Below are 25,217 nucleotides of genomic sequence, written 5' to 3' on the forward strand. Positions count from 1 at the left end.
ACGGTTGTTACTTTTATTCATGCTTCTAGGCTGAGGACCTTAAGGCAACAATAAAATGTAATAACAGGTATGGCTCCACATGACAGATATAGCCATCACCTTTCTGAGCCCTGAGGCTTGGTCAGTGATAATCACCACCTCACGGTGGTCTCACGGTGGGGCCTGGGTTACTGATGCTGATATGTATTGGACTGATGATTTGCTGGATAATAGAGTGCCATACAAAGCCAAGGGCTGCAGATAAGAGAGATATACTGCTGCAGCTTTAACTATCACCCAGGCTGTCCTGGAACTAAGGGGCCGCAGTCACGTAGCATAGCTCATTCTGAAATGTAGCTGTAGTTTTCCTCTCCATAATCATTGTATTGGATTTTTTAAGGCCTCTTATTCCCCGTCATAGATCGATGTAATTGGGTTTGTAAATCACAAGTCTGGAGCTCTCTATGCTGATGCTGATGTTGGAAGTCATTTGCTCCTGCTTCTGCTGTAAATCTGCTGCGGAGTCCAGTGATAACTCAGCTGACTAAACAGTGCGCGGGACAAATTGTGTGTGTGTTTCTGTGTGAGGTTTGCTACTGTCCCGAAAGAAGCGACAAATTGTGTAAGCTCGCAGCGTCCTTGAGCCATCCCCCTAACATCTACGTCATTCTGCCTGTACAGCTACAGCCTGGAGGGGCTCAGTGGAGTGCAGGAGGAGCTGAGAGGTTCTTCCAGCCCAGGCCCACAGATCCTGGAGCCCTCAGGGGCGCCTCATCACAGCAGCGATGAAAGGGGCTCGTTGGTGTCTCTGACTGAGCAGCCGGAGGAGAGGGTGCAGCTACGCAGACTGGACAAACAGGTCATTTATGTCTTCTAGCCCTCTTTTCAGCAAACATTTCATAACACCCAAGCCCTGTCAACAACAGGCAGGATCTGTGAACAATTATGTAAACAAAAACATGACCTGCTATTCTCAAATGCTCTTTCTACTTCTGCTCTTTCTACGTCTGTATCTAATGCTTTTCAAATTGAGTGCACGTCTCTTGACTTCACCTTGTCTCTTGTCTTGCAGAAATCACAGCGGTATCGGCCGATGCGAAACAGCTGTCCTCCCATGACCCAGCCACTCACTAAATCTGTATCAATGCTTGCCATCAGCCACAGAGACATTGATGGTAAGCGTTGATTCAAACGAACAAAAACAATCTAATCTACATCAAACATGTGTTAGACGGCCAGAGTGAACCTTATCTCTCTCAAAAGATAACAGTACAGTACAGGGCCAGACATATAGCGCTTTTTATTTATCTATTTATTTTCAATCAAATATCCCATCATCCCCTCACCTCTTTGAAAATAGTAAAGTTAGTGTAGCACTGAAAAATGTCTGTTGTTGTTTCCTCACCGTTGCTGCGAGCAGTGGGATGCCTGAGACGTAAGAGGAGGATATCTTTCTCTTTCAACATTTCCCCCATCCTCTCAAAGTCTAAGCCTCAGCTATTTTATACAGGATCTTCATCTAGTGATGATGAGGATAGCACCAGTAAGTACTGAATCCATGTAGGAAATATGCTTATAGACTCTACCCTGCCCAGTACTAGCACTTTATCCATTAGGTGTTAGTGATGTGCTTCATGGCTCACGTGATAGAGCATAACATAGCCCAGAGCCCGATTCTCAGTATTCCTCAGTGTCTCTACTAGAATGTTTATGTAATAACTCTTTAATATCTATCATTCAATTGTACCAGTTTAATTCATATTTTGTAGATTCCTCAAAATCAACCAAAAATAATCAATTAATTTTCTGCTGATTCAAGATCTCAATGCTCGGGATCTTATATTTGATTTATTTTTCTAAAACTCTGTTTACACAAAAATTCAGTCAAATTAAAGTTTTAAAGCTCTGTAGAATAGAGAAGGTACTTGTGTCCTTGTCAGTAAATGTTGAAATATCTACTTCATTTCGTCAATACCTAAGAGCTCTGAAATATGTATACCTGTATACGTATATATTTCTTTTTTCTTTTTTTTTGTTGCAAAAATCCATACAATATGTTATACTTTTTACATCATTGTGGATAACAGTCTCCACATTATAAATATTTTCCTTTTTTCCTTGCCTGTACATCGCTGTATAATTGCAACAAAATGTTTTAATTACACGTTTTGATTTTTGACTTTTTATTTAGCAGACATAAACTACTGGAGTCTGTGTTGGAGCTTTTGAATTTGGCATGTTTTCTATCTCTTTCTTCCAAACCAGTTTCCAGGAGTAATTAAAGTCTAAGCTCACAAAACTGTATTGAGGTTTGCAATGCAGTTGGGTATTCTTTTGTGCCTTATTTCTTTATCAATTGCTTAAAACTGCAGTAAAACAGCGCAGGTTTAAAGTTAGCGACCCATTTTGTGTGTAACCCTTTTGAACATACTGTATAATAATCTGTTTTATTCTGCTGCAGGTATGCGGTCATTTTCAAGCACCTCAGGTTCACTAGCGTACAGGTATGTCCAACTTCACCAAAACTTTTTTCTCAAGTATAAAATGTACAAGAAAGAAAAGTCTAATCAAAATAATTGACTGTGTGTGTTGCAGTATATCAGAGGAGGAGCCGGGCCCTCTGCGCAGTGACACAGAAGAGAAAAATTTGACCAAAGTCGGCCGGACCTTCAGCTACCTCAAAAGCAAAATGTACAAGAAAACCAGGGTACGGCATGCACAGTATTCCTTTGTCTTCTATGTTTTCATCACTACATTGGTCCAATTTAATTTTCCTTTTTAAGCACTGATGTCATGCCGGCCTCACATTTACAATATGCACAAACTCTGGGAACTGCTCTGTGTGTCTTTGGTTTGGCTTCAGATCAGCCCCCCCAAGAAACAAAAATAGCAACAAGGACAACATGTCTTGCTTACAAGTTAAAGTCCGCAGTAACTTCCTCCATTCTTATTTCCCAGTTGGCTTGGTTTAACTCAATATATTCCCCGGTTTGTCAAAATGTTACTCAAATGCAAGTAATCATTCCTACATGGTATGAGTAATTCTTAGGGTTAAACGTGTTACCTTCTGTACCTTCGTGTTGTCAAACATAGCGTTGTATGCACTTTTGCTGGGCTTTAGGGCATAGCAGAGGCTGAACAGGAAGTTGACACATTGATAAAGTTGTCTGTGGTTGTATAATCTCCTCTCTGACCTCATGCACAGCTTTAAGGGACAGAGGCCGGTAACAGGGCGTAGGGCTGGGCGATATGGACCAAAAGTCATATCCCGATATATTCAGGTTCAATATCGATATACGATATATATCCCGATATTTTTTCTGCAAAGCTCTTGATTTAATTGTGTTTTAATCAGTGGTTTTGAGATAACTTCTTGTCTTTATCCAAAACATTCCCAAACATAATCATCCTAAACTAAGCCACAAACGACTCTTTACTCTTTACAAGCAGCACAGGCTCACCTTCATCTCTGTGGAGGCACAGCTATGTGAATCCGGAGGTTGATCAGTGCATCAGAGTTCAGAGCGTGTAACAGCGAAGGAATGGAGTGATGCGGCTAACGCAATGCTAGCAGGGGAAAAGCAATTGTCCTTCGTGGTGGCAGCATTGTAACCGCTGATATTTTCACAGTACATCCACAATCTACCACAAACCTTAACTAGACTGAGAAGTAAACAAAAGCACATGGCGCAGTGCACATCGCCACCATATCTCGCCACTACATTCACTTCTGCTGCATGGGCCTCCCCACGTATAGCGTGGTTTTGTTGCTCATCTGATAATTTGTATCCAAACCATCTCCAAATGATTGAGCTACTGGTTCTTCTTTTACCAACCAAGGGGCTCTCCTCCGCACGCTCCACATGTTTCTCCATGTTTGTTGAAGAGTGCTGGAGTGTCTGAGGAGGGGCGGGGCTGGGGCGCTGGGAGCAGTGCAGAGAGCTCCGGTCAGTGGCTTGCCTGGAGCAAGTATTACAGCGCAAATTGGACTATATCGATGTATGCGATATGGTCTAGTTCCATATCTCTTTTAAAAATATATTGATGTATCTTAAATATCGATATATCGCCCAGCCCTAACGGGGCGCCAGCTTTGGACTGTCCTTTAAAATACAGTGGCACTTATCGTGTTTGCACCATGAGCTCTATGCACGTTATTTTTAATAGGTTGCTTTCATGGCATTTAAAATGTTATGTTCTGGTTGCCCAAAAACCTAAATTCACAAACGTTTTCCCTTTTTATTTTTTTTTAAGGGACTAGATGCAAGTCAGTCATTTTATTCTGACTACTGCCACCTCAGGTCTTACACGTAACTGCAGATTCTATATCAAGCTTGTGCATGACGGCCAATGGCCGCTGGCTGCTCTGCTTTTTGACAATGACACTAGGGGCCGCCATTGCTGTAGTACCTCCGTATCGCCGCTAGTCTCCCATTGGAAAGCATTGGACTTTAGACACATGTTAAAAACAACTTTAAAGCCTGGTCCCAATTTTTTGGGAACTATCTAGAGCTAGATATTCTTTCTGTGATAACGCTGGGTTAGTTACAATTAAGGAGACCAGGCTGGTTTTCGTAAGAAAAATTTCTGAAATCTCGTACTAATGAGGGCCAGACTGTTAGCATTGGAGCAGCGTGAGCTACACGTCACACAAGGGCCTAGGCTACAGTGAAGATCCCGCCCTTATGCCCTTTTTAGGTACATGCTTCATCAGAACTGGGAGGGGGAGTCTGTAAACCTGCCATGATTTCCCCTTTTCAAACTCAAAGCGTCAAACTTGCGACAAAAATGAAAGGAAAACGAGAATGAAAACACAACAAAAGGGCAACAAATAAGTGGCAAAAAAGTGAGAAAAAAAGCTATGAAAAAGTGGCAAATATGTGACAAAAATGTGATTAAAAAAGCCACAAAAAAGTGACTAAAACACAACAAAAAAGTGACAGAAATGCGATAAAATAAATTACAAAAATGTGCCAAAAAAACAACAAAAACATTGCAAAAAAAATGACAAGAAATATAAAAAATTTACAAAAATGTGTCGAAAATGCAATAAAAAGAGCCCCAGAAGAGTGACAAAAAAGTGATGAAAATATGCCAAAAATGCAACAAAAACACAACAAAAAAGTGACAAAAACAGCGATGAAAAAGTGGCAAAAATCCGCTGAAAACACTGTAACAACGCAAGGAAACAGAACCATTTAGATCAGTTTTGTAGGTCTTAGCTTTCAAATGCTATTGAGGCCCTATAGGCTGTAAGCTTTTAGATTTGGGTAAAACTGAAGTTGACTTTATTGTCAGTTGACCACAATACAGAAAATGTTGAATTACGCCTCTCCCGAACCCATACTGTGTGTATGGTACAGCATACTGAACAAAATACTGTATTCCATCATACCCACAGCGCCACAGTTGGATTACAAGAAAGAGGATCTTAGCAGAGTTTTGTCACATTGCCTGTATCCGACTTAACACACAAATAGCAGAAATAGCACCTCTTGAAACGAGCCAGTCTCTTCCTCATTGAAGCTTCCCAGATGGGGCCTGAGCAGTGGTAGTGGCAGCCTGTCAGAAGCCGCAGCCAGGGATGGTATACAGGAGATTTACTGGGAGCCATGGCTTTTCACTCAGATGGAAGAGTTGGCTGGAGGTAGGTGTAAGAGAATAGTCTGCACCCAGTCTACTAAAGGACTCTGTCACAATATTGTATTCAAAGTGACTGCAGTTCCCTCTCGAGTCGATTTATTTTTCCAGGGAAGCCACAGTGTATTAGAGCACGCTTCAACGAAATGTCTAGCAGATTAACTTTTGATTGTCACACTAGATTAACCTGCCAGTGCCGCTACAATGTAATGGAAATGCCAGGCGACAGAAATAAGCTACAAAAATGTTCAAACTTGTTCAATAAACATTTTATTTTTCCCCAAAAGAAAAGTTAATGTACTAAAGGAATGGGTTTATAAGTAGGGCTCGTCTAAATTTCTTTTTCACCATTGGTATGACACATTGTTGTTGCAGGAAGTGAGAATGACTGCTCAGTGGTGTAATGCCGCTGTGGTGCAGTCAGCCTGAAGTTATGTTAAGTGACTGAACCAAATAAGATCTCGTATGTCTGTGGCTGGCGCAAACCAAGAGGCTCAAAGTTGGTCATTAAAACTAGACTGGAAACTCCATTTTTCCATCTCACTCGGGTTCGGGTGGAGACGCTGTGATGTCAAAGAGAATACAAAGGCTCTGTTCTTTTCAGAAGTGCTTTATAGGCTTGTGATTAAGGGCAGTGTATAGATCTGACCGACAACTGAAGATCTTTGTCAGCTATTGGCGAAGCTACAGGAAGACTGCCTCGTGATGAAAAGGTCAAACTTGTATTTCTAGACTGCATGGCTCCAATAAAGCAATAGACATAGATCCAACATATTTCCTTGCTTACATGCAAGAAAAACGAGGCTGGTTAGTGAAAACACTGTTCAGTGGGGCTGATCGATTTTGGACAAATAAGCACTTTTAGATCAGATTTTTTTTTAAAGATTTAAAGAAGATTGAAACATGGCACATTAAACAAATAGAAGAATCACATACATTTCAGAACTTGCTTCTATGGGTTTAATCTGTTGGGTTGGCAGATAAAAGATATTTAGTTGTTTGCCCAGTAGTGGCAATAAATATTTGCATCCTTTCAAAGTTGTGACCCGTCAATTTAAATTAAAATTTAATTTCTGCTTTTCTGTTCAATCCTGAGCATAATGTACCTTAGATTATTGCTACAATGCGAGTGTTTCCGAGTTGGCAATTTATTCAAAGCCATAATGTCAATATAAACTTTAATAATGTTTATGTTTAGAAATGAGAAAGCAACGTGCATTGTTTTTGACGTTATATTTCACAATATTGCCTAGCTTTTATGCATTCAGCAGTCTGTGTGTGATACCAAAAACAAACCAATAAATACAGTCTCAAAATAAGCATCTAAAATGGTCTTTTAATGAGCCAATTTGTTGTCAGCATAAATAATGCATCACTTAATATGCACAGCCCATGCTGTGTGGCAGATCAGTTTAATAATGCAGCTCTGCTGGAGTCAAATTGGGACTCAAAGATATCGCTGGTCTCCAGCGCTTCAAACCACCCATGCAGAACGTATTCAAGCATTTATTCCACAGTTGATAATGTATATAATGTATTTACCTCTTCTCTTTTGTTTGTGCAGGAAAAGGAACGTGAGAAGAAGGAGGGCAAAGAAAAGGATAAGAAATCGACAAATGGTCATTCATTCACATCGGTGTGCTTGTCCCAGTCCACCCAGTGCTCCCAGTGCAATAAGACATTTACCAGCAAAGAGGCTTACCTCTGCACATGTAAGTCTCTTATATGAACATTTCATTCTTTTGTGTGCATCAAACAATTGTATGACCTACCACAGTGATCTCCTGTTGTTAAAGGCTATTTAAGGCCCATTAAGTGTCGTGCTTCTTTCATAAAACAGAAATTAATTATAATTTTGAACACATAAAGCTCCCATGTATTTAATACATTGATAACAAAGAAAGACACACATTGATGCAACAGGATCTGAACTTAAGGCAATTGTTAGGTCGGCATTCCCACATTGCATTCCCCTTGTTTTGTTTTGACACAAATTGATGAAAAAAAAAAAAAGACATTTTGCTTTTGAAACATTTGTGGAAAAGTTCAATACAATTTCACAATTATAACGTTATGGCGATACTCAAGACAGGTATCGCACAAACCCCCCCCCCAAAAAAAAATATCATATAGCAGCCTTTACAGTTGAGTAAAATCAACATATGATGCATTTCTTCCAGACAGTTAAAAAAAAAAAGTCCTTCAGAATCCTTTACAATTTTAAGAGTGCTTTTTTGTGTTTCTTTTGGATGCAGAATGATTTAATGCTTCATCTTAACCTGAGAAGTCCTGAAACTGAAGGGTCACCTCTGTCTCCCCCTCGGACACTTTAGAACAAATCCACATTGTTTTCCACTAAAGCAGCAGCCGTACCCATAAAGAGGATGTAGTTTATTGCACAAGTATTTGGCGCAACACCAGAAACAGCCTCAAAAGGAGAAACCGGCTCAGTAATGGATCTCAGTAATTCTGCAGCTATTACAATCTGCCAAAGTCTGGTCGATCTGGAAAACAGCTCTACCTGCTTTGTATTGTTTGTGGGTCTGGCTGTCCAGAGAGAGATTTGTACCTGCAGATGTCTGGCTGGCATTCACTTGCACTTACACATTTACAAATCCTAATTTGAGCACAATGCATGCCTATTATATAACATGATACCCAGAAATTATTGATTAATTACATAAATTAATTGAAGCAAAATGGCGGCAGGGTGGCTGAGCTCTGAGTCTTGACTTGCTGTGGAGTTTGCATGCCATCCCTGAGTCAGTGCAACTACATGTGTCTTGTTTGCAACCTTAACCTTAAAATAGTGGGTTTACAACACCAGAATACAGTGTTCATGTAGGAAACTGGGCAAATTTCATTTCGTAGATACTGTGTGTGATAACTATTATTCCCACATGGGCCGTGGGGGATGTTTATTCGAATGAAACTTTCCCATGCGCTCAAGTGTTTATGTCACCCTCTGGCCTGCATGTCCAGCAGCAGTATTACTCCTCGATTGCATCACATGCCATGCCTCGGTCTGGCTTTCATTAGTGGGCTGGTAGAGCTTCCTGACTGGCAAGGAAAACTCGCCGGAGTTTTGAGTCAAGCCTAACACCCCCACGGCATCCTCGGAAAACTCACTCACTGGTTTTCTTGCTTTCTTTCCAGATTGTAATTCTTCCGTCCACAAAGGCTGCCGAGACAGTCTGCCTGTATGTGCCAAGGTGAAAATGAAGGTATCTCTAGCTCTTAAACTTGAGCATTCTTTTCTATTATCTCTATTATTTTTGTTTGGTCAAATTAATTATTTCGTATTTTTCCTCCTAGTTGCCCAAACAACAGTTAACATTACCAGATTCAAGCTCTTTCCCAACAGTCACAATGAGAAACAAATGTACGTACAGTATCAACACTAGTCCGATTTGTTTTCTACCAAGCACTACACATATATTTTATTCATTGTGTTTTTGTTCTAGCTGGTGCTACAAGGGAACGTCCCTGGTCAGCCATTTTGTCCCCCGAAGACCACTCCTCCCTCGTGATCCCATCTCGGAGACACACTAGCCTTATGTTTCATGGAAACAATCTCTCTAAAAGTCTGTCCATAAGCAACATTGCTGGGTAAGTCGTGTGGATTCAGAAAGTTTAGAGATCTTAAGTTTCTTTTTTAGCAGCCAATCAAATCTCTTATATGGGGTAAGAACAACTACAATTTCATAGTGATACAAGACCCTGTACAAAATCTGCAGACCCATTACATTACTCCGACGTAGCTGCGCTGTTTTGGAAGATTCATAAAAAGTTAATGTCTGTGGTAAATTACATTCATTGCCTCTAGTACAGACAATTGCATCTTCTATATTAGCTGAAGTTAAAATGTACTGATCAAATACCAATTTGAATAACTTTGGTATCAGATTTCAGCATAGTAGCATATGAATAATTCGAGGAGTATTCCTGAACCCACTGTTTGCACTGTGCAGTCTATACTGACATAATTTGTCTTCCTCTTTACAGTCCGGCGTTTGACGAAATCCCTATACGCACCCTGCGCTACCTCTCCCAGTCCACCGACTCTCTGAACAGGACCAACCAAGTCACCGAGTCCATGGAGTCTCTCACAGATGAAGGTTTGCACTCCAACACATTTCCATCACACTAAAGAAAATCACTATTATTTAAAAAACACACAGACATAACTCTGCATTGTGTGGTGTGCACAGGGACAGAGATGATGGACGGTCAGCTGATGGGGGAGTTTGAGCCCGATGCCAAAGATCTAGAGGCAGACTCGTGGAGTTTAGGAGTGGACCAGCAGTTTCTGCAACAACTCAACAAAGACCTTGTCAAAAGACAAGACATCATTTACGGTATGAACAGTGAACATAAACTAGACCTTTAAGTACAAAAAACATACTAGATATTTTACTATCATAGACTTAAAGGAACAGGCCACCGTTTTGGTATACTGAATTATGTTCTTACCTGAGCTTAGACGAGCTGATAAGAGTGCGCTCAGTCACGTAAAAACACCAAATGTGTTTTTAGCATTTAGACTCTCCAGGTATTATTACGCTTAGAAAATTAACATGTTTAATTTTGTGTGACTATACTTGGATCGTGTAACTACTTAAATAAGGAAAACATGGAAGAGCTTGATCGCTTCTAGCTTCACTTCCGTTTGGCCCCATTGACGAGGGGAGGAGAAGCTAAATACGAACAACATGTTCGGTATTTTCACGTGACTGAGTGCACACGAAAAGACCAAACAGGGACTCGACTTGTCTCAGCCAAGATAAGAACATATCTCAGTATGCAAAAACGGTGGCCTTTTCCTTTAAAGAATATACAAATTCCCATTTACAAATACAATAGCTTAAATGAATTACATAACTCTGTGTTATACTCTACAGGATGTCGAAGTACAAAAATCAGAGCATTGATTGAAGTGCAGGGTTTTCAAAATTACCATATTTTTTTCTATTGTATCACATTGATTAAGAATACTGATTATTATTGTCACAACAGGAAGTTTTAAATATAAGGAATATGTAAATTCAGTTTTTCATTCTACTGTGGACGTCTATGTAGCGTTTGTGCTTAAGTCTCACATAACTCTGTAAAAACAACTGTTCCTGGACTTGCAGAGCTGATGCAGACAGAAATGCACCACATCCGGACATTGCGGATCCTGTCCGAGGTGTACAGTAAGGGTCTGCAGAAGGAACTGCAGCTGGAGACGCAGACACTGGACAGACTGTTCCCGGCCCTGGACGAGCTGTTGGAGCTTCATGCTCAGTTCCTGCTGCGACTGCTGGAGCGGAGGAGGTCCTGTCAGCAGGAGGCCACTGAGGGAGGGCTCGTCATCTGCAGTATAGGAGACATCGTGCTCAGTCAGGTATGGAAAACACTCACTTTAAAGCTGTTGTGCCTGAGTCCTGCCCCTGTTGGACAGCGTAATAGAGAGAAAGTTAAAGTTAAACTGCTAGCCGCGACTCCAACCGAATTCTTCATGTATATATTTGCAAAGAAATCAGTGAAAGGCTTGAGATACAAAGTTGAATTCTTCCTCCTCTGCAGTGTTGGCTGCTTTGTTAATTATGCCCTTTTTGCTCTGTTGTTTTAGTTCTCAGGATCCAATGGTGAAAGTATGAAAAGGATCTATGGGAAATTCTGCAGCTGTCACAACGAAGCTGTCAATTTTTACAAGGATCTTCTGACAAAAGACAAGCGGTTCAAGACTGTTATAAAAGTAAGTTTTCATTTAAACGGCTCACTCTGTTCATTCAATATTACACTAATATTGACTATACATGCTAAGAGTGTATTTTGGTTGTATTGTGGTACTTAACGTATAACATGTTGTACTGTGTTTCTTGCAGCAATAGGATAGTTTAGAATAAATGAACTTGTTGTTTTTTCTGCTGGCCTGCTATACTCAATGACTTGTTTTCTCTTACAGAAGAAGATGAGTAGCAGCATAGTGCGGAGGCTTGGTATCCCAGAATGCATCTTGTTGGTGACCCAGAGGATAACAAAGTACCCCGTACTCATTCAGAGGTTGCTGCAGCACACCAAAGGTGAGCTGTGTGTGGGAGTGCACCAGCTGGCTTCATATTGTTCAAATACAAACAGTGAAACAGAAAAGTGAGATAAATAAAACCAATTACGTGCTATTATTTTTGCTCAATAAAAGCCTTTGTAATTAATCTGTAGCAGTGAGCTCAAGTCTGTAGGACACTCCTAAGCGATCACTTTTACAATGTCTAAAAATATACCAAAGGTAAGATTTAAGACAGAAGACTCTTTTTAATAAATTAACTTTTTCACAGTTAGTGGATAAATTACACTTGCTTCCCAGAGAGAAAAACGAAGACAGAATGAGACCAGGATAAAATATTAAAACTTAAAGATACACACCCTAAAATATAACTAAAGATGGGTAACCACATCTATTATACTTCTTTAAATGCATCTCAGTAAATAAGAAGAAAAAACAGTGCAGCTGCGTGAGTCGCATGCATTGGATTAATGGATTGGCACTTGTAATATAATTTATCAAACGCACCTCGAGGAGTTGATTTTCTTTCACGGCAACTTTATATCTGATCGGAAGCATCTCGAGCCTGCTCCTGCGTACGTTCACTCTAATCCTTCCCCAAAGCCTGTTTATAGTAGTTGTATGTGGGACGGAGGAGCACTGACTTAATCTCAAAGGTGCCTTAAGAAGACGCCCTCCTGCCAACTCTTGTGTACACTGAGAGGAAATAACAGAGCGCAATCACCGGGAGAAATAGTGTTCTGACGGTTATGAACGCTGCGGCGCAACAGCCAAGAAGATGACGATTGGACTTTGGGGGAGTGTATATGCGTAGTCCATCTGTTCAGAAAGTAGGGAGCATTTACCAGAGATAACACTGCAGAGACTAGTGTACAGTGTATGTGATACCTTTTGTTATGGTAGAAACAATTTAAATCAGCGGTTAACTCAGAAGGTAGCAAAGAGGGGGTTTTCAAAGCACTCAAGACAGTTTTAAAGTAACCTAATCATTTACTGCTGTGGATCTGTAGTCAAAAACTGTCTGGTTTTACAGCAGTCTGTGTGTAATTAAGGCTTTTAAAAATACACTGAGGAGGTGGTCTCTGCAAAATGGAAATGCGGGCGAATTAAAGCCACATTGGAATCTCTCTGCACCACCTGTTCTGCATAAACACCTCCCTAAATGTGCTGCTCTACCATGCTTAAGTGAAGTGGCTTGGTTTGAAGGAGTATTTAAATAGTGATTGTGGAAAATACTGGTGCAAATATTTGATGGCTGCAACACATTTTTGAGATAGTCGTTATGTTATTATAATTTAAGCAGATTAAAGCTGTGTTGAAATGAGTTTTGTCGCCGCTTGAGATGTGTTGCTCCCATCAATTTCAAATAATATATTTTTTTTAATAATGAACTATCTCAATGTTATGCAAATGTTTTGATATAAATAACAAGTCAAATGCAAAACTAAAATGGATATTATTTTGTGGACCTTTTTAATTCCAAACTTTCATTACTTTGACAGAGGACAGCGAAGACTTCGACGACCTGACTGAGGCTCTGCGTTTGGTAAAGGAGGTGACAGCTGCCGTGGATGGGAAGGTGAATGAGCATGAGAAGAGGCGACGGCTGAAAGACTTCCACAGCCGCATGGACACCAAGTCCATCATGATGATGAAGAGCGGGCAGATCTTTGCCAGGGAGGATCTACTAAGAAGGCGGCTGATTCACGATGGAGCACTACAGCTGAAGAACAATCAAGGAAGACTGAAAGGTGGGCAAGAGATATTACTCTTCCACACTCATTAGAATGTAGAGTAGTGTAATAACTTGTTTTTGTGTCCACAGAAATCCATGCTTTACTTCTATCAGATGTTTTTGTCTTCCTCCAAGAGAAGGACCAGAAGTATATCTTTGCCATGCTGGTAAAAGCCCTTTTCCACACACCTCCTCTCTTTACTGCTACTGACTTTCTCTTTCATTACTTCTTGACTCCCACTGCTTCCCTGCACTAAAAAAAACACATCAGAAGTGATGCTGTCACGTTTTCCTATCCCACCCATGGCATTGTTAGCATTAGCAGGTTATTGTGCAGCAGTGCTACCTGGAACTAATAAAGCTGCTATGACCAGGGGCGTCTACCCTTTCTGTGATTTGTTGTAAAGGTTTTCATTGGGTTTTCTTGCATGCAACGCTTCCACAAGTGTAAACTGATCCTGATGCAGAAAGTGTTGTTAGATCATTATTATTAGAGTAGGCCTGTCGATAACTATCTATCTATCTATCTATCTATCTATCTATCTATCTATCTATCTATCTATCTATCTATCTATCTATCTATCTATCTATCTATCTATCTATCTATCTATCTATCTGTCTGTCTGTCTGTCTGTCTGTCTGTCTGTCTGTCTGTCTGTCTGTCTGTCTGTCTGTCTGTCTGTCTGTCTGTCTGTCTGTCTGTCTGTCTGTCTGTCTGTCTGTCTGTCTGTCTGTCTGTCTATCTATCTATTCATCTATCCATCTAAATTTAAAATCATGCACAAGTTCAAACCAATTTTTTCACGCAATTTACCTCGGTGAAAGCTACAGTATTACATTGAAATATAAGAAAAAAGAACTGTCAATACAGTTATTATGTGACAGGCCTTTATAAGAGAATTCAGAACATCAGAACTCGCCCTGAACAAATTTATGAAAACAATGTTTAAGATAAGAAAAAACAAACCATGAGGTCAAGAGGCTTCTCTGCTGATATTCATCTTACAAACAAGTTCACAGTTAGTAGTAGTTACATAAGGACCAGTGTTGTTTTTATGGGGAAATCAGTCTGAAGTCCCATTTTACACATGCTACCGAGTTGAGGCCATGAGATTCCAAATACACCAGAAAATCAATAAGCAGTGTTCTTTTCTGTGCAGCGCAGCCATCCATCCATGTTCACTCCTCCCCCCTCAGCCCTCCCACTATCATCTGCGTTCTCTTCCCCCCCCCACTGTCCTCTCCCATGTCCTGCCCGTCGCCTGTAACTGAACTGCCTCTCCCCTCGACAGGACCAGCGCTCCACAGTCGTCTCCCTCCAGAAGCTCATAGTGCGGGAGGTGGCCAACGAGGAGCGCGGCCTCTTCCTCATCACAGCGGGCATCGAGAAGCCGGAGATGATGGAAGTGTTGGCCAGCTCCAAGGAAGAACGCAACAGCTGGATGCAGCACATACAGGGAGCTATGCAGTCAATGTAAGTCAAAACTTTGTCAGTTGTTTTGCTCTCTCTTGACGACTGTCCGATTCCTTTTTAACCAAGGAAAATGGTGTGCTATTAAATATGTCACAATATTGCAATGTAAAAAGCAAAAATACTGCCATCACAGCAATTAATCAACTTGTTGTTTTCCTCTAAGGTCTTTGAGACTGAAAAGATTTATCTGAAATGTGAACAGATAAACAAACAATTATAAAAGCCTTTTGCATGTTGATGTTTTATTTTTTAAAGTCTATGAAAAATGGGCGTCCCTTACCTGCGCAGGTTCCTAGGTGTAGTGTAGCCCTCTGTCACTGTAAAGTAAAATGCTGCAAAGACAAAAAGAATAGACGTATGTGAGCGCATCAAACAGATCCACTATGTATGTTCGAATCAAATGTCATCCACGGGAGGCCAGTACAATTCTTCAACAACAGTGAAGAGCGACTTGCTATGTGTACCTCGTTATTTCTGTGCAGGCGAGAAAAAAAAAAGTCCCATGCTAATAAAGGGCTTAAAAGTCCTTTATTAGCATGGACAGCCTACGCGTTTCGACACACATGCTAATGAAGGGCCTTTTTTTTTGACTGCACAGAAATAACAAGGCGCACATAGCAAGGCACTCTTCACTGTTTTTGAAGAACTGCAAAGAAATGTTGTGTTTTCAGTGAGGCTTTTTTTTAAAGTGATGCATCCCCAGTAACCAGCATAGTTTACAATCTTAACCAGACCGGCTATTTTAGGTATTACGAAGAGTCTTTTTAAATATCATGACTGTATCATGAAAATAATCAAAGTTCTGTTGTTTCGGGTATATGCTGTAGTTTATTGCTTATGAATCTTTCATTAGCATATTCAGGTATATGAGTGTTGGCTATATTCACCCCTCTTAAGTACCGTTCATCTAGTCTTTGGCTTTGACCACCGCTTCCAGAATATAGACTTATATTATTAGAACGTCATTGCTCACTCATCCCCATCTTCATTCATTACTCCATTCGAGAGATAATCCATAATGACAGCTCAGTCTCCTTCAACAGAGCATGTTCCAAAAAAAAAGCCCAAAAGGTGGGAAACTCCGCCCCCGTGAGGCGGGCTAAGCAGCAACAAGCCTCCACTGTGCTCCAGGGCCTGTCACTCAAAGCCTGAAGCTAACAGTTTTACAATAGATCTAATAGAAACAGCGTGGTTAATAATTTTTCAATCTTCTCAGTTGTCATGTGAGAAAACTGTTTTTTTGAAACAATGGGCTACTGGGTCACTGTCCATACAGCCCATAACAATCTTTTTAACTTGCAAATCCACATTGGTTTCCATGTTGTAGCAAACCTTTTGGAGTCGCCCCACTAGGGGGTGGTATCGCAGAAATGTCAGCATGAGGACTAAAGAGAAGCATCTGGCTGCAGTTGACGGAAAGTGACGCGATCAGACCTCCACCGGAAATGACATCAGTTCCACTTTTTTTTACCCCCAAGTCATTTATTTAATTTAATCTCAATAAAACGCCTTTCATACACTCCACTGTCCTTAAGGTTAGGGTTAGGTTGGGGGTTAGTTTGGATTAGCTTAAACTCCTCGCATTGTCCTGCAGAGGTGACGTCATTTCCTGTGGAAAAGTGGAGCTCCACTGATCACGTGTCCCTCCATCTACTGCATCCAGACCAGATGTTCCTTTTGACTGAGGAAACCTTTTCAAGATCTGTGACCATGTGATCTCAAAATAACCGTTATTGTTATTATGTTAAAACATAGCTGCTGCCCAAACTATATAATGCTGCCTTATATGTTACATTCTCAGTTTTCTTGGGTAGTTGACTTGGTTGTAACCCAGGAGTTAGACCCAGGCCTGGTTTGTAGATAGTAATATATGGTAAGCTGGGACTGAGCACTGTGCTGTCAGGAAGATTAGCACTCCTCTACCTGGGGATAGGATGTACTCAGGGACAGTCTAATGCTGGATTGGCTTCAAGGGCAGCAGTCTATAAGCAGGGGATTATTCCTCGGCAGCCAGCGGGGAGGAGACAGATTTAGGGGTGCGCCTCGTGTTGTCTCTGACTTCTGACAAAACAAAATTGAGATCAAGCTATGGGCAGGCCGTAGGAAGCCGTAAACAAAACAGGTCTGCTGCATCTCCGTCTGGCTGTCCTTGTCAAAATCTTTTCTTTTATTCAATTTTATACATAAGGCACAGGTTCTTGAATGTATATTGATGTACCATGTCACCAAAATGTTACATACTACACATTCTAGTTGTTCCAAGTTACTTATCTGAGCAAAAGAAGATTTTAATACAGTATTTACTTTTTCTTCCAGGGAGAAAGATGAGGATGAAGGAATTCCTAGCGAGACAGAAGAAGACAAGCGACAAATGGAGACCAAAGCCCGAGAGATGAGAGGTCTGAAAGCTTTGCTAAGGATATTCCTTGCACAACAGCTGTTCACCGTTGTGATTAATATATTCGTTTTGTGTCTTTCCAATGGCTTCCCTGGTTCAGAACTGCTGAGGCGGAAGGACTCAGAGATCTTGCTGCTGCTGGAGGAGAAGGTGCGCCTCTTCAGGGGCATGTGGGAGGGTTTGAACTTGGCAGAGGAGGCCCGTCGGCAGGTGGAACCATTCTTCAGGTCAGACTGTAGCCAGGAGCCACCCAGGGGGGCAGCCATCATGAAAGACGCTCTTCAAGAAGGTAAGGCCGAGTTTATCTTTTTCCAAAATGTGCCTTTTCTTTTGGGGATGTTGATATGAACACAAGTAATTGAACTTGGATACAAACTATCGGCAGTATCCTCCAACCTGTCCACACGGCCATAAACAGAACACAACACAACATATTTTGACATTAGATGTATTTTGGCAAAATGCTACACTAAAAATCACACTTCCCGGGATCATCCACAGCCCGCAGCAGTGATTGTTATTAGTTTATATGTGAAAGCCACTGTTTCTTCAATTCTAAGCCTAAAGTTTTCACTGAGTTCAGATTCAGTTGAATTTCCAGCTTCTGTTTGTCTCAGGTCATGTCTTGTGTGTTGTGCCTGTGCACATCTGGTGTTTATTTAACATTTCATATGATATTCTCAGGCTATATTGAGACATTAAAAACTTTGTTTTTGAGGAATAAATGTATTTTCAATTGTTGCTTAGCAACAGGCTCTCATGGCAGACTGAAAGCAGAGGTGCCTGGGAGGACTCATGAGTGCAGGGCTGCACTGTAACACAGTTAGCCTGTTTAATTCATTTACTGACCCGCACATGCTTGTGTGCTGTGTGCAGTGGAGACATTACAGGCTCTGGTGAATGGCAGTCTAGGAGGGGCCATGGCCAGTATCCAGGAGGGAGGAGCTATGGGGCCAGTTTGTCTGCCCCGACGCGCTGAGACCTTTGGAGGCTTTGACAGCCACCAGATGCACAACAGTAAAAGTGAGTTGACTACTTTCTTGGATATGCTGTTCAGCTGTTGATGCTGCCCTTCTATTGCCCTTGAATCTTGGTGGAAAAGCACCAACCACTGAGAATGAGTGAACTAAGTACACAGTTTGTTTTCCATTCTTCTCTTAGGCCGTAAGGCAGGCAGCACCAGCCTTGGAGTAACCCATAATGGCCCCATTCTGTGTAGACAGATAAAACAGAGAGGAGCTGATGCTTCCTGGGGGAGATGTGGCCGAGGGCAAAACAACTGAACTTGTTTCCTAGTAGAATAGTGGCATGACGGCAAATATGAAGCTAAATGCCATCAATCATAGCTGAGCATTCAGCCTATAGACTTTTTACAAAGCATGATATCAATCTATATTTATTTACTCATGTGTTGTTACATGTACTCATTATTGGCTCATAAGACCAGTTTAGATATGTCGTTATAGAAACGACTGCCCACAATTTTGGTTTATAAATAAGATTGCTGTTTCTGTCTTTCTTTCTTTCTTTCCTTCCTTACTTTCTTTTTTGTTTTCTCCATATCAGGTGGAGTCAAAGATGAAAGCTCGGAGACAACAGGGGATCTTCGCAGGACAGAATCTGATAGTTTGCTAAAGAAGGTATGTCAACAGCCAATTACCTGTCACCTAGAAACACTGGTTTTCACTCTCATTTCACATCCGGAATGTTTTGGGTTTGATTCCCAGATGAAGTAGTGCCTTTATAATCAGGGAATTTGCGTGTTCACCTCGTGTGAGGATGTCCAGCGTGTGCTCAGAATTCCTCCATCAACCTAAAACATGAACCTTGCTCAATATCTCGACAAAGGGTTCCCAAGTGCCCGTGTTGCCCAGTGCACCTGACAGGCTGCCTCAGTGTCATTGAAGGGGATGAGTGTGTGAAATGCGGAGCCATTACCTCTAAAAACAAACTTCCCTTAATTAAATATGTATGCAAAAACATGGCCGGAAAAGTGGTGACAGAAATAGTGCCGCTAGCTCTGACAGAAACCAGTATTTGACTTGTCGGCTGTTAATGTTGGGTATGTTAAGTAAATATTGTATCAGTGTTAAAGGCCGGAGCTAAAAATAGATACATTTGAACTTGAATAAAATTCTTCAAATGGGGTTCATTGCTATTCTAGGTTTGGAGCAGCAGTGTATGTACAGATCTTTTTTTTAACCTACAGTATAATTGCATTTAGCACACCCACAGCTGTGATTTCATTGCCCATCCAAAACATCAATGTGTGGAGCTGCATGCATTACTGATTGCGCTCTTGTGTTTGTGTACAGGGAGGACATGCAAACCTGCTGCTCATGCTGAAAAGGAACAGTGAGGTAATTCAGACATCTTATCTTCAATTTACGGTGGTGTAGCCATAACAATTCTGTAGAGACACAATGTAAAAAACAGCAACAGCAATAACTGCGGTACTGCACACACATGCCAGTGCTTCTTTACAGCACAACTAGCCGCCAAAAGAGTTCATGCTGTTTAAGGCGAGACACGGCAGGTGAAAGCATCGATTTTTTAAATATCTTTAGCTAGTTTTCTTCCTCAACATTTTGGCTTTAATGTCTGAGTGAAAAGAAAACACAGACCAAATTTTCACGCGTTGTTTTCAGGAAATACAGTGCGCAAGTTTCCAACATTTATTCACAAAAGGGAACCGAGATGATGCTGTAATCCAAATATGGTAATTTCCTTTCTGGCAAACAGCAGCGGCTAAAGATGGCAGATACACATGCGCAACAAAACTGTGGGGCCCGTTTTCTCAAAATGAGGTTTTCTTACACTGTTTTCCTTAATATCTCCACAACCTCCGAATTTTCCAGTCTTGTACTTAACAATATATATTTAATTGAATTTCATGGCAATTTTTTTTTTTTCCACTACTAATAAGTGCTAGCTTAATCAAACCCTAAACAAGAAACAAATATTTGTATCTAATATATCAACAAATAAAACATTTAAACTTGGCTCTATCCATTAGGTCAATTTAATAAAGGGAATTTTTTGCATACATTGCCTTATTTTTTACATGAATACTTGTAATGTATTAGCTCATGTTTATGTCAATGACAGCAAAAGCTTCAAATTGATACCTCTGCATTTACTTATGTTTCCTGCTCATCTGCACTGTCTCGCCTTTATGAATATTCATGGTGCTCGATGCTTTATCTATGAATGCCAAGTAAGGTCCAGACTGACATCTTTATTTTTGTGAAAGTATCCAATATAACTGTACATAAATAAACACCAGATGTGCGCTCAAAGTCATATTTCTCTTCTTTTCTCTTCTTCTCTTTCTCTTCTTTTCAACAGCAGGTCCTCCACAGTGTCTCCAATCTGCATCTTCTGCTCAGCTCCCTTCAGGTACAGTAAAACGCCAAGCCATCTATACTGTATCAATAAAGCCGACTTTTCACAATGACTAAAGAAGCAGTTGTCTGATTGTAAGTCCGTGTGTGGTCCCAGGCTGTGGTAGTGCAGCAGGACAGTTTCATCGAGGACCAGCGGCAGGCCATGAGTGAGCGCTCGAGCTCGTGCACGTCTCTGCCTCGGACCAACTCCCGGCCCAACTCTCTGATCGAACAGGAGAAGCAGCGCAGCCTGGAGAAGCAGCGGCAGGAGCTGGCCTCCCTGCAGAGACAACAGGCAGCTCACGCTGACGAGAAGAAGAAGAAGGAGAGGGAGTGGGAGCAGAGAGATCAGCAGCTCACAGAGAGAGAGGCGCTTATGCACGTACAGGTAAACGGCTGTCCATCAAACACATGTACACAAATTCCTAAACTAGGTTTGATGGCAGAAACAATGGAGTTCTCCGTGAACCTGGCCCGTCATCATGTTCGAATTTATTATAAAAATATGTCAATCATTGTGTTGTAAAACTCTTTGTTTGTGCTCTAATCGTTTTTGAGATATAGATGATTGTTTTATTGGTCAGATTGGAGGTCAACCTGCTCATTAAAAAGATCATAAACGGGTAAAAAATTGTGTCAACCGCTTGATCTACATCTGCAGTTTTGTGCTGTAAAGATTTCCATTTGTGCTGCTTAGTTTTTTAAAATATTACAAACTTTAGAGCCTTGAGGCATCCATGCTTGTCCTCCTCTTAGGCGCGCACGTGTCAGTGCTGCACATCAGGCGCTTTGAGTTGCCTTGTGTAAGAAATGCGTGGTGCAATACAAATAAAGTTGCATGGCTGCACGGGAATACAGACTGCATGCAAAAAAAAATAAAGCAACACAAACAATTTACATATTATTCTTTATATAAATGTATGTTTAAAGGGGGGCCAACTTTTTTGTGTGTTTCCTGTGCTCAATCAGTTGACAAAGCTGGTCAAAACATTCACCTTCGTCCAGCACGGTCCTGCTCCAGCCCCAGTACAGGACTGTACCATTGTCCACCAGCTTTCCTTTGTGGACAATGGGCACTTTCACCATTTTTATCATCACCATTAGTGTTGGTACAGTATCCTGTGTATTCACAACAATTACTAGTATTTTTTTTTTTTCAGTAGGTATCTTATGTATAAACAGTGGTGTGCCAGTGCTTCCCCATGAGGGCGTCGCTTAGAGATAAAATGGCTACAAACAGCGCTGACTACAACACTACAACAAGCACTTGCTGCTTCCTCTTCATAAAGGTTGGGTAGGGACCACTGCTGTGTATAACATAGCCCCTGTCCAGCCATTTACTGCGCCAGGTATGAAGCTGAAGATTTCACATAGCTCCCCCTGTCTGCGCAAAAGTCCAGTCTACAGTTTAGAAATGCAAGATCGGGCCCTGAGTGTTGAGATGAATGTTTGGATCAAAACAGAAATTTAAACTGTGTGTAAACAAATAAAAATTAATATAGGTGCTAAAGTGGTTGAGAAAAACTGTAATTGTAATGAGTAATGATTGACTGATTAAGTTGTTCACCTCTGCAGGAGGAGGAGATCCTCCAGAAGCACAATAAGCTGGAGGAGGAGAAACAGGAACTACAGAGCAGAAAAGAGGAGTACCAGAGAGAGCTGGAACGGCTGCGGGACGCGCAGAGGAAGCTGGAGAGGGACAGGGAGTCTGTGCAGCGGCAGCTGGACAAGATGGAGGAGCTGCGTTTGGCTGAGGTTAGCCTAAACACTGAGAGAATCAGACTCTACTATAGAGAGCACCCAGAGGACGCACACATGCTGTTCAGTGGCACTAACGCTGACAGGTTTACTGATGCTCTGTGGGTGCTTCAGTCTTGAAGAAATTATGTTACTGTGGTTCTATCCATTTATTCATTATTTAAAGCAGATGTGGCCAGCATCTATCTAATTACTCTCTGACCTTCCAGAGGACTCCCTCTACGACGTCCGATGAATCGCAGCTTCTCGGAAGCTCACAGTCTTTGGAGCTGGAACCTCCAGAGCTCTCCGCCTCTGTGCCCCGGCAGCAGTCTCAGAGGAACAAGTCTAAGGGAAAAGGACTCAACCCCTTCACCTCCTCCACCAACACCAGCTGTAAGAACAGCGACGCTAACAACCAGATCTCCAAAAGCCTGCTGCAGCTGGCCAAGAAGAACAAAGAGGGCAAGGATAAGGACAAGAAGAAGAAGAAGAGCAAGGGGGCATCCTCAGCAGGTGCGTAGTTTAACCACGGAGGCTTTTCACTGCTTCTAATGCCTCATTTCTGTGAAGGACGCTTATTACTGTAGCATAGGCGCTACGACAACATATTACAATCTTTATTTTTACTGACATAAAAATAGTTACATTTTTCAGACTCTTAAAACATTGGGAATTATTTGTCATTAGTTTTGTATTTGAATAGTTATTGTGTCAGTTTGATGCCACTAACTGAAAAAGCACCACTAGTTACCAACATATTAACTCACTTCGAGCTGTTTTTTTTTTTCTCTTTCAGATGGTCAGCATCTCCAGGAGGGCTCTCTTGATGGAGAGATTTTCTTCTGCTAGAGACAATAAATCTCCATGTTTCCTGTCACACCAACAAGAGTGTTCTTGTACCTAAGAACCCCTACAGGCACCATGGGGATTGTAAGAGACTCACTTCATTGATTAATTTGCAACACAATGCAAAAGAACAATATACATTTTACTGTATTCGATGAGAATACTACTCCTGATCTTAAATTAACTTAATTTAATCGGTCCCCTTTTGCTTTCAATGCCTTTCATTTCATCATTTCAGTGGTTAATTCTTCAGCCTTGTTGAGATTTCAGTGGTCATATGTTTCTTATCAGTGATTGAACAGATATTCCCATCAACCTTTGTATTTCAGTGTAGAATATAGATGCACTTTCAGGATTTGGTAAAACCTTTCCATTTACTCGTTTGCGTTTCACTAAGTTATTAACCCTATGACACATTACCTCCTCTTTTTACTAGTGTTTGAGAACAAATAGAAAATTACTGAAGCCTCCAGAGAATGTACCGCCTGGTGTCCACACATACAGTATCTCACTTAACAAATTAAAGGTTGTTCTTTTTGTCTGACCTGTTAGGGACTGCTGCTCTAAAGAGAAAAAAAAAAACATTCAGTATTTTATACAATTTCTCCACTTGCTTTCAGAAAGACAGGTTAGATTCACTTATTACACCCAATTTGTTTGCAGAATGGAAATGTCTCTTGATCCATTTAGAAATCTTTCTTAAGTCTTTAAACCATCACTCAAAGGCTCGACAAGTCTTTCACTTATTGGAAAATTTGACACAGTCATCATGAACTGAAGCTCTACAGATGTGCGTGTGTATTTTTCAGACTCAACAGTAATGAAAGGATTGAGATGTATTTCCGAGTGTCTAATGGCTTCATTCATATCGTTTAGAGTGTTGTGGGGCCTTGGATGAGTGTTAGCCTGAACCGCACTTTATCTGCCTGTCAGTGCGCTTTTATGTGGCCGTCATCTTTTATCCAAGTCCCGTTTTTTTTTTTCCCTTTGCTTTTTAATTGCATGCAGCGCAGCAGGTAGCATACTAATGCTGTCTCGGTCTGTTAAGAGTTCAACTGTTGTTTGCAACCTCCATCTTTGATTTGTGGTAATAGAGTCTGTACAGCTTTCATCACAACTACGTGTTAATTAAGGATAAACCAGAAAGTTGGAGGACATCAGCCCGTGTATTTGCTGCTATTATGAAGTGTCACTGTTTAGGTATGGCCTTGCAAGACCTGCTCAGGAGGTGCAATTGTAGTGTCACTGAAAGAGGTCAGTTTCTAAGCACTTTGGTCCCAATATATCTTAGCTGTGTAGATAAGATTCTTGGTTTTAAATGATACTGTTCTGCAACGCTGGTCCATGACCTTGTCAGTTTTGATCATTTGGTAACAATGTTATCAACTCAACACAATCATTTTGAAATACTATAGGAACATTCATTTCTCTGGATCATTTCTGTCTCCTCCAGTGTTGCTATGGGGGTCCAGCTATTTCCACGTCCCAAATACATGCATACAGGGCTTGACGTCGACTATTTTTGCCACTGTGTCTAGTCCTTTTTTAACACGATTCTCACTGATTGTGCTGATTATAATTAACTTTTATTTCTTCATCATCATCATGACAGCTTTCAAAACATTCGAATATCCTGGTTCGTGAGAATAAAAAGAATGCCAAACCCTGCATGCATGTATTAGTGATTTCAAATAACTGTTTAAGAACGGTTGTCTGATCAGAGTCACCATAGACCATATTGTACCCACAGATAAAAATAGTGCTATAAAAATAGTTATCCTGAACTATTACTGATATGTTCCACTCACGATAATACATGCGCTGTTTGTTTACCTTGTGTAAACTAACATAAAGCGTATGTTGAAGTCATATTTGAAGCCTGCCTGCTGGACGGGCGGCGCACACAAAGCAGGCTCAGCATCACAGCGGTGGCAGAGGACTAACACAGCAGCTTGCCTCCACTGAACCTC

At 41.1% G+C, this 25,217-nt stretch overlaps 1 protein-coding gene across 7 annotated transcripts in view; it reads left to right on the forward strand.

The window, feature by feature from the left end:
- Nucleotides 1-24,927, forward strand: part of akap13 (A-kinase anchoring protein 13) — a 71,419-nt gene extending 46,492 nt beyond the window's left edge. For 3 of the 7 annotated variants that reach the window (XM_079555873.1, XM_079555874.1, XM_079555879.1), the window contains 25 exons: nucleotides 661-838; nucleotides 1,052-1,154; nucleotides 2,441-2,483; nucleotides 2,575-2,686; nucleotides 7,184-7,331; nucleotides 8,776-8,843; nucleotides 8,935-9,001; nucleotides 9,084-9,228; nucleotides 9,625-9,737; nucleotides 9,831-9,977; nucleotides 10,755-11,005; nucleotides 11,234-11,359; nucleotides 11,570-11,687; nucleotides 13,171-13,419; nucleotides 13,494-13,570; nucleotides 14,696-14,877; nucleotides 17,194-17,564; nucleotides 18,152-18,298; nucleotides 18,842-18,915; nucleotides 19,591-19,635; nucleotides 20,624-20,674; nucleotides 20,777-21,049; nucleotides 22,237-22,416; nucleotides 22,629-22,914; nucleotides 23,198-24,927. In XM_079555873.1, the coding sequence (XP_079411999.1) occupies nucleotides 661-838; nucleotides 1,052-1,154; nucleotides 2,441-2,483; nucleotides 2,575-2,686; nucleotides 7,184-7,331; nucleotides 8,776-8,843; nucleotides 8,935-9,001; nucleotides 9,084-9,228; nucleotides 9,625-9,737; nucleotides 9,831-9,977; nucleotides 10,755-11,005; nucleotides 11,234-11,359; nucleotides 11,570-11,687; nucleotides 13,171-13,419; nucleotides 13,494-13,570; nucleotides 14,696-14,877; nucleotides 17,194-17,564; nucleotides 18,152-18,298; nucleotides 18,842-18,915; nucleotides 19,591-19,635; nucleotides 20,624-20,674; nucleotides 20,777-21,049; nucleotides 22,237-22,416; nucleotides 22,629-22,914; nucleotides 23,198-23,250 (3,607 nt within the window). In that variant the 3' untranslated portion in view covers nucleotides 23,251-24,927. The remainder of the gene's footprint in view (nucleotides 1-660; nucleotides 839-1,051; nucleotides 1,155-2,440; nucleotides 2,484-2,574; nucleotides 2,687-7,183; nucleotides 7,332-8,775; nucleotides 8,844-8,934; nucleotides 9,002-9,083; nucleotides 9,229-9,624; nucleotides 9,738-9,830; nucleotides 9,978-10,754; nucleotides 11,006-11,233; nucleotides 11,360-11,569; nucleotides 11,688-13,170; nucleotides 13,420-13,493; nucleotides 13,571-14,695; nucleotides 14,878-17,193; nucleotides 17,565-18,151; nucleotides 18,299-18,841; nucleotides 18,916-19,590; nucleotides 19,636-20,623; nucleotides 20,675-20,776; nucleotides 21,050-22,236; nucleotides 22,417-22,628; nucleotides 22,915-23,197) is intronic. The other 4 variants (XM_079555875.1, XM_079555878.1, XM_079555877.1 and 1 more) reach the window with 3 other exon arrangements.
- Nucleotides 24,928-25,217: the final 290 nt, after the last annotated feature.

This window comes from Gobius niger (assembly GCF_951799975.1).
Source record: "Gobius niger genome assembly, chromosome: 4".
Lineage (NCBI taxonomy): Eukaryota > Metazoa > Chordata > Actinopteri > Gobiiformes > Gobiidae > Gobius > Gobius niger.